The sequence below is a fragment of the Cryptomeria japonica genome, chromosome 6 (assembly GCF_030272615.1).
Source record: "Cryptomeria japonica chromosome 6, Sugi_1.0, whole genome shotgun sequence".
Taxonomy (NCBI): domain Eukaryota; kingdom Viridiplantae; phylum Streptophyta; class Pinopsida; order Cupressales; family Cupressaceae; genus Cryptomeria; species Cryptomeria japonica.
This window is the reverse complement of record NC_081410.1, coordinates 380769610-380779469: the sequence shown is the minus strand read 5'-3', so window position 1 is coordinate 380779469 and position 9860 is coordinate 380769610. Positions and strand designations below refer to the sequence as shown.

The window sequence follows — 9860 nt, the reverse complement described above, 5'->3', positions numbered from 1 at the left end:
TAAGGAGAAAGGTGATGTAGGAGCACTGAAGCATTTCAAACCGGTTGGAGCAGTTAATTGTGAAATTACTTGGACATCGTGGCATTTCTTCATGTTTGAGAATTTAGCATTGTGGATTTAGATTTATCCCCTTGAGTTCGTTGTCTTTATCATGTTTGAGATTCATGGCATTTGGATTTGATTCCGGTGAGATATCAATCCCGGTATTGACCCGGTGTTGATGTGTTCTTACCAGTTAGTCTTGCAATGTGTTGAGCGAAGTTGAATTGGGTTGCAGTTGATTCCCGTGACTTGCAAATCGTTGATCGATGTTGCTTGAGCCTTGTCCGATGTTCTCAGAGGACCATGTGATGTTTTATACATTTTGGAGATGTTCTTGGTGATTTGAGCCGACATGTTATTGTTTACATGTTTCATTATAAACCGGTTGGTCTTAGGCCGACTTGAATGATTTGTTATTGTTTGTGGATGGTATAAAGAGAAGTTTTGCGAATCATTTTAAGAAACATAAAACAAAAGAAAGAGGATGAAGGTTAGAGATCAAGCAAAGATGTAGATACTAGTTGGATTCTGGTTCGGTAGGACTGAAGCCGGTAGGTTTGAGGTCTGGATCAGTGTAGGACAATGGAAGCTATTACCGGTTGATGATTTGTTGAGAGGATGATCTGTGGATCACAGATCTAAGTTGTAAGAGTTGTTTTGTAATCCTGGGCTACGGTCCAACATGTGGCAAATGTAATTTATTAAACTATTATAAGAATTGTTCATACTATTTACCGGTTGTGTATTCTGTGGTGTCACCGGTTGCTCTTTCCACTGTATCTATATTGGGTTATTGATTATCAGTATATCTTGCATGGTGTTTGTGTCTAGGCTGCAAGGTGGATATTTCCTTCATTGGATCTCCCTACCTTGACTGCATCAAATGGTATCAGAACTGCTTTGTGAACCTATTGTTGGAGGAAGACCCGGTTATGCACTGGTTGGTTGGAAAGGAAGGTGAGGTAACTTGTGGACTTGTTCAGATCACTGAACGTGAGGCAGAGCAAGGTTTGTAGGTAGACTATCAATCCTAGAGCTTGAACTTGAGGCAGTTAGTGGGTGGAGACCTGAACCGATCCCCAATTGAGTTAGGTTGGAAGTGGACCAGTAGATTGTCATGGAGAGGCTACCAGAAGTTGTAGTCAGATCACCGAATCCCTGAGGCAGTTGTAGGTACCTACTAACCAATCGCCGAACCAGATCAAGTGATGGGACTCACTTTTCAATTAACCCCAAGAGTCTGATGTAGGAGCACTGAAGCCGTTCAAACTGGTTGGAGCAATTAATTGTGAAATTACTTGGAGATCGTGGCATTTCTTCATGTTTTAGAATTCAGCCTTGTGGATTTAGATTTATCCCCTTGAGTTTGTTTTTTTTATCATGTTCAAGATTCATGGCATTTGGATTTGATTATGATGAGATCTCGATCCTGGTATTGGCCCAGTGTTGATGTGTTCTTACCAGTTATTCTTGCAGTGTGTTGAGTGAGGTTGAATTGGGTTGCGGTTGATTCCCGTGACTTGTGGATCATTGATTGATGTTGCTTGAGCCTTGTCCGATGTTCTCGAAGGATCCCATGATGTTTTATGCATTTTGGAGATGTTCTTGGTGATTTGAGCCAACATGTTATTGTTTACACATTTCATTATGAACCGGTTGGTCTTAGGCCGACTTGAACAATTTTTTATTGTTTGTGGATGGTATAAAGAGAAGTTTTGCGAATCATTTTAAGAAACATAAGATAGAAGAAAGAGGATGGAGGTTAGAGATCAAGCGAAGATGTAGATACCAGTTGGATTTTGGTCTGGTAGGACTGAAGGCAGTAGCGTTGAGGTCTGGACCAGTGCAGGATAGTGGAAGTTGTTATTGGTTGATGATTTGTTGAGAGGATGATCTACGAATCATAGATCTAAGTTGTAAGAGTTGTTTTGTAATCCTGGGTTGCAGTCTAGCATGTGGAAAATGTAATTCATTAAACTGTTATAAGAATTGTTCATACTGTTTACAAATTGTGTATTTTGTGGTGTCACCAGTTTCTCTTTCTTATTTATCTATGTTGTGTTACCAGTTACTGGTATATCTTACATGGTATTTGTGTCTAGGCTACAAGGCGGGGATGTCCTTCATTGGATCTCCCTACCTTGACTGCATCAAAAGGTGATCCTAGAGATCATGTTAGGGAATTTTACATAGATTTTCTTAAGGTTACATATAATGACACATATCTCACACACCTCTTCCCATGTAGTTTTGGAGGACAAGCTATGGAATGGTTCTCTCATGTACCTCATTGCATAAGGACTTGGAACAAACTAGCTAAAAAATTGACCACACACTTCTCCTTGTGCTGGTGCATCTATCAGATTACTGTGAATTTGACACTTCTTAAATTTTCTAGAAAATTGATGTACATCCGTATCCATAGTTGGCCACTAGTATCCCACACAAATGAGCTTTTTAGGCAAGGTAGGACCACTTGAGTCAGTCCCATAGATACATTCATGAACTTCTCTCAAGGCGGTTTGATATTCATCACGTTCCAAACACCTGAGGAGAGTACCGTCAAGACCTCGTCGATATAGGGTATCAACAATGATGGTGTAGCGAGAGGCTTTATGGATAAAGGTTCTCTTTTGATTATTGGATAAGCTAGGAGACAAGGTATTGTCTTTCAAATAGGTATAAATGTCACCATATAAGGAAGAATGAAGTCTAATCAATTGACATATAACATGGGATTGTGGATCTTCATATGGAGGAGTGTATAATTTATCAACCAAAAACTCATAATGCTTTTATTTTTCAAGTATCTCGGTAAGAGAGGCAATGGTTGCTATAGCATCAGATGCTTTATTTTCTAGTCTATGCACTTGTTCAAAGTGAATGGAAATAAGATATTTCTTGAAGTCATCTACCATACGCTTGTATGGCATTAACTTTTCATCCTTAGTCTGATAATTGTCATTTACCTGATTGATGACTAACTGAGAATCTCCATAAACATTCAGATCTATTATTTTCCACTCTACTGCCATTTTAATTCCTGTCAAAAGTGCTTCATACTCAACCATATTATTTGTACAAGGAAATAATAATTGGTATGATCTTGATATAGTGTCTCTTTGTGGCGTAACAAATAAGATTCCAACTCCTAATCCATGCCGAGTGTAGGATCCATCAATATAGAGTTTCCATGTGTGATTTGTGATTGCAAGGATTGATGCATCTAGAAATTCTGAATGCAATGCTTGATTATCTACTAAAGGTGTCTCTGCCAACTGATCCGCAATGACCAGGCCTTTGATGTCTTTCCAATCTACATATTGTATGTCAAACTCACTGAGAATTAAAACCCATTTTGCCAATCTTCCTGTCAAATCTGCCTCATTGAGAAAATACTTTAAGGGGTCTATCTTGGCTACGAGTTTTATTGGATGAGTTAACATATAGTGGTGCAATATTTGAGATGCAAAAACTATAGCCAAACATGCTCACTCAACTAGTTTGTAGTTTAGTTCATAGCCCACAAGAGTCCTGCTAATATAATTAATTTCTCTTTCTTTCCCTTCAAAGTCTTCTTGGGCTAAGAGAGCACCAAGAGATGCTTGCATAGTTGATATATAAAGAAACACAGACATGATAATTGGTAGACTCATTACATACTCTTTTAGCATTTGGAAAGATTCTTCACACTTGTCATCCCACTTGAAAGGTACATTTTTGTTTAATAGGTGTGAAAAAGGATGACATTTGTCTGCTAATTGTGAGATGAACCTGCAGATAGATTACAATTTTCCTTGAAGTGAGCGTAGTTGATTGATATTCTTGGGAGACTGCATCTCCATTATCACTTTTACTTTTTCCGGGTCTACCTTTATTCCATTTGTTGAGAAAATGTATAATAGAAGTTTGATGGAAGTTACTATGAAGACACACTTCTTTAGATTGAGACACACATTGAATTTTTCCATGCGATTAGAGATTTTATTAGGATAGTGAGATTCTCTTCTCTAGTGTATGATTTTCCCAAGATATCATCAACATAATCTTCCATAAAGGTATGCATCATGTCATGGAAGATTATGGTCATTGCTCTTTGATATGTTGCACCTACATTTTTCAGACCAAATGACATGACGTTCCAATAGTATGTTCCCCAAGGATAGGTGAAAGGTGTTTTGTCTTGGTCTTCTGGGGCTATCCTTATCTGATTATAACTAGAAAATCCATCCATTAATGATAACATAGCATGTCCTATAGTCATATCCACAATAATATCTATATTTGGCAAAGGAAAATCATCCTTTGGGCATGCTTTGTTTAAATCTCTAAAATATGTGCACACTCTGATGCTCTTATCTAGTTTTGAAATAGGTACAATATTTGATATCCACTTTGCATAATCAATAGACCTAATAAACCCTACATCCAACATTTTCTTTATTTTTTCTTTTACCAAAAGGGCTATATGCAAATGCATTTTTCTCAACTTTTGTTTCACATGCTTGACTTATGGAGCTATTGAGAAATGATGCACAATGAGATCTGGGTCTAAGCCCGACATATCCACATATGACCAAGCAAAATTGATTTGTTTTTCTTTGAAAAAAATAAAAAAATAAAATTTCTTTTTCTTTTGTTGATAAAGATGCAACTAGATGAAGGATCTTAGGACTATCTTTTGTTCCAATATTAATAGGTATTGTTGGCTCAATGATGACTGAATATCTTTCCTAATATTTTGGCTAGGGGATAATGTCAAGCCTCACATCCTTTGGTACCCCATGGAGGTTTTCACCATCAGATACATATTTTGTTTTTTACTTTTTCTTCAGATCTAATACTACCACATTGCGGTTTTCACCATTAGATCTATTCATTTTTATATTTTCTATGACTGGAAGGCTTGGCATTTTCTTTACAATTAGTCATGCTGTTGATCTCATCGGTTAAGTGTATGTTATTAACTCTTGCAAACAAAAGACCCTTGGGATTCAAATAATCTATTATTGCATGGTCATTGTGAAAGGTTTCAAGTTAAAGTGGAGTTTCTTGTCCCTAATCGATAAGTTCGGGATGTATAAGTGAGAGATCATCAGGTTGATTGGTATTAAAGGGCATGATGGTTAGGACATAAATTTTTTTAAGGTCAATAATGAATATCTTTTAGGTCAAGATCGATAACCACCTCAAGGTTGTTTGTTACATTTGATATCCGACCCTCCTCATAAGAGTCACTCTCGATATTTTGTGGATCCTGCTCTAATTATCTAGACCTTGAAATAGGTCCCTCATCATCTATTTTATTATAGGAATGAATCACATCTATTTGCTTGTCTTCGGAAGATACCTCTAAAAGTCTCTTCCATTCCTAAGAATCAATCTCACCATCCTCCTGTTATTCATGAATCTTCTGGTATAAATTGTGGGTAGCTTCCTCAACATCTTCTCTGTATCCCAATCCTTTGATTTCTCTAGGAGATAGGGAAGTAGGTTGTATTGGTTCAACAATTCCTTCCTTTCTTAATCCAATGGTACCATGACCATCATATCCCATCTTTTGCATTATAGTGAAGCCTTTACCATACTACTCAAGAGGTAATTGTATGCCTAATTCTTATGTGTTCAATTTATCTTCTTCCTCTTTTTATAGCCATTCTTTAATATCTTTGTTATAAGTTTCATCTGATGAAGCTTTCAATATGATAAAAGTATCTCTAGATTGCCTCTTAGAAACAAAGATTGTTGTTTGCCCAAAGATGGTTTTCCATAGGATTTAGGTGAAGGGGGGAGTTGTGAAATACAAAAGGTTTTCTCAATAGATTATTCTCCCATACCTTGTCTTTAAGATTAAGCTTTGATTGAGTTTCTTTAGATGCTGATGGTACTTAAGGTGGGTGAATTTATGGGATAGGAGGTGAAGCTGCACGATTATTTGGGACAATCACTTTAGGTTTTGGCTTGATGGTATTGCAATATTGAAAAGGATTGGGATGTCCTTGGATGGTTATCTCTTGGCCATTATATGAAAACTTTAGACATTGATGGTATGTAGATGGTATTGCTTGCATTGCGTGTATCCAAGGACATCCAAGAAGAATGTTATAAGCTAATTCAAGATCAAGCACTTGGCAAACATCTTTTTCCATTGGTCCCACTCTAATAGGCAAGACAACTGATCCTTTGGATGCTCTTTCTTCTTCATCATAGGCCTTAATAGTAATTTTTTTCTTTGGATCCACGACGTTTTCAAAAAACCCCAATGCAAGGCTAATTTGAAAGAACATATATTTAAACCAACCCCTCCATCTATAAGAACATGTTTAATTCTATGATTATGTACATGTACTTTTATATGAAGAGGTGCATTGTGAGGCTGGTTTATGGAAAGGTCATCATGTTCGGTGAAAGATAAGAAATGAGGAGTGGTAAGGTGTCCCACCATGGCCTAAAAATATGTGGGATCAAGTTTTGGGGATATATACATTGGTTTCTTGTACATATTTCTCCAAAATCTCTTTATGGTTTGTGACAAGTGTAGAAGCTCTAAGATTGATATGTTGGCAGGTGTCTTTTTAAGATGGTCCGAGACATTATATTGATTGGTCATGAAAGATGGCTTAGATGGTGCTCCTCTAAGGGTGACTTTTCTTGAATGTGTGGTCACATTGCAATAAATTTTGTTGTTTATTGTAATCATGTTTGCATATGAATCACCTTCGGATATATGATTGATGACATAGTCATAAGATTCATTTGTATAATTAACCTTCTCTTTACCTGATTTTGAGGGAGTTCCCTTCTCATAATTTGGAAGGGGATCCTTAAATGCCACACGCTCTTCAATGGATTTTTGCCCATCAATTGATGTCTCCTTTGTCAATCAATTCCTGTATGGTGTTTTTCAACCTCTAACAATCATTTGTTTTGTGCCCTTTACTCCTATAAAATTGACAATAATCTTGGTCATTCCAACATATGAGTTTAACCTTTGGTTCATAATCTCTTGCTTTAGGTAACGTCATAAAAATATTTGAGATAAGTTTCGTTAAAGCTATTTCAAGTAATTCACCCAATGGTGTGAATTTCCTATGAGTATAATAAGTCTTTGGCTTAGATGTATTGCTATTATTTTGATTGTCTGTGTTGTTTTGAGGAGATGATAAATGTAAGATAAGTTGTTTTGATTCAAGATCCTGTGCATCTACAATGCCATCATTGACAATGTTTTTGTTCTTGGTCCAAAATATCGATTTATCATTGTTATTACTTGGACCAGGATTATCTTTGTAAAGTTTGATTTTTCCTTTCTCTATAAGGAGGCCTTTATCAATAAACTTTGTAGAGGTTGGTGGACATTGAAGTTGAAATTGGTAACTCAATTCAGCAATCAAATTATGGATGCATATTTCAATCTTTTGTTTCTTTGGGATGTCATAGGGGCACTTGCTTACGAGTTGTCTCCATTGTTGTAAGAAACTAGTGAAAGATTATCCATTTTTATGTTTGTTGCTGCAAAGATCTAACATTGAAACCTCATGCTCAATGTTGTAGGAGAAATGAGTGATAAATTTGTCCACTATTTCATCAAATGATTTAATTCCAGGTGGTAAATGATAGAACCACTCTATAGCTTGTCCATCCAAACTCTTAGGAAAGAGTCAGATTAAGTAGGTCTCATTATGTGCAACTTCCATACATCCAGCACAAAACTCTCTAATATGATCACGTGGATCACCTTTCCCCTTATACTTGTCAAATTTTGGAACCTCAAAATTGCGGGGAAAAGGTAACTGTTGGCAATTTAGAGGAATTGATTATGTGTTGCATTGATGTTTTCCATTGATGTCAACACTAGCTTGTTGGGTTGTCTACCAGGTTTTGGTAGAGTGGTTGGATTATGATGTTGATTTGGAGATCATTTATGGTATTCTTCGGTATGTTCAGTTTGGTGGAATTAGTTTGGTCTAGTCATTCATGCGCGTGTCACATTCAGTTGGTTCAGGATTTGGTGATCTTGAAGCTATCATATGTTCTAGTAAGCCTTTTGGTTACTGGTAAGGGTTTTACCAACAAAGCTTTATTGAAGATCTTTTGATGGATTTGATAAGTGGTGTGTGTGGCTTCTAGAAGGTTTTCAGGATGCTAATGGTTATCATGTTCATATTCTAGTTGATTGGTGGTATTGCATTTGGCTTATGGCGACCTATTTTAGGTCCGATGCTATTCTGTTAGGTTATGGACCAGTTTATGTAACGTGTTGGTGGATGCCCCCAATACATTACCAATTGGATTTATTGTTTTGTTAATGTTGTTTCAGTCTTAGGCCGACTTGGGTTATCATTGGTTTGTGGGTTTATGTAATGGATTTATTGTGTTATCTTTTAGGTGGCCGACCTAATTGTTTAGGTCAGGGGTTGGTATAAATATGATGTAAGATCTCTTTTGTAGATTGTGGTTGCGGGTTATGGGATTATCTATGTGTGAATAAAGTCATAATCATATGCAGAGGTTTTGGTCGATCATAGGTGATCTAATTGGGTTTGTGTAAGAGGTTTAAGACCTCCAGTATTGAGCTTAATTAGAACTATACTCAGGCATAGGAGATGTTATTCTTACAGTTCATTCTTATTTCCGGATTGTAGTTCAAAGATCTTCTGTAGTCAGTGAGGCTCCTTTGTGATGAGCAGTATGCTCTAGGTTGTTGGCCTTCCTTCATGTGCAGGCCCCTTTATTGTAATCACATACTTACTACAGAAGTATCATCTGACTGTGGGTAGGGTTTCCCATCGTGGTTTTTCCCTTTACCAAGTTTTCCACATACAAATCTTGGTGTTATGTATTGTGGATGCATGGTATTTGGTTTATGATTTATGTTTGTGCTTAATTGATTTATCTGCTATTACGGTAAAAGGTTTTGTGTGCTTAGAGTTTCATAATCTGTTGACAACTAATTCACCCCCCTCCTCTTAGTTGTCCACCAGTTATCCTAACAATCAGTATCAGAGCTTGGTCCTCTCTACAAGAGCTTAACCGCTTGAGAAAGATCCTATGTCAAGTAATCATTCAACTTCAATTTCTTACCAGAAGGACAACCCTAGGCTTGAAGGAACAAATTACAATGTATGGAAGCTTCAGATGGAGATTCATCTGAGATGTCTTAGCTTAGAGATTTGGGAGATCGTTGAGAAAGGCTATACTCCTTATGATCCATCATCTATAAATCATCCTCTGACAGACTTGGATAAGAGCATTGAAAATGAGTGTAGAGCTAGAGAAGCCCTTTTGAACGTCCTTTTAGATCAGCAAGTAATGAGATTAATGAACAAATCATCTGCAAAATCTATATGGGATAAGTTGGAGACTCTGAATGAAGGTGACCCACTATTAAAATTACTAAACTTGATGGTTACTGGGTGAGGTATGAGAACTTGAGAATGGAGAAAGATGAAAGAATTGTTGCTTTTATGGAAAGAGTCAATGGAATTGTCTTGGGAATTCAATGTTGTGGTGGATCTCTGAGTGAAGATGAGATTGTTTCTAAAGTATTGAGAGATTTTCCACTGACTTACAAGATGAAGGCTACTGCAATAAATGAGCTAAGAACAATGTCTAACACTTCTATCAATAGGGATACTTTGGTTGGAAAGCTATCTGCTTTCTATCTTGAAGAATTTGGTCCTCAAGGAGCTGCAAAGACTGAACCTGCTTTCAATGCATCTACACCATCAATCAACAAGAAGGATTGGAAAGCACTATATGCAAAGGAACTAGAGGATATGAAGAAAGAAGATGAAGAGCTTGAGAAACTTGAACCC

General features: G+C 36.9%; 1 protein-coding gene across 1 annotated transcript; it reads right to left on the bottom strand.

The window, feature by feature from the left end:
• Positions 1-2837: 2837 nt before the first annotated feature.
• Positions 2838-3488, bottom strand: LOC131067362 (uncharacterized). Its single transcript, XM_058002327.1, has one exon. The coding sequence runs from the start codon at positions 3486-3488 to the stop codon at positions 2838-2840; it is 651 nt and encodes a 216-aa protein (XP_057858310.1).
• Between the last annotated feature and the right edge of the window lie 6372 nt (positions 3489-9860).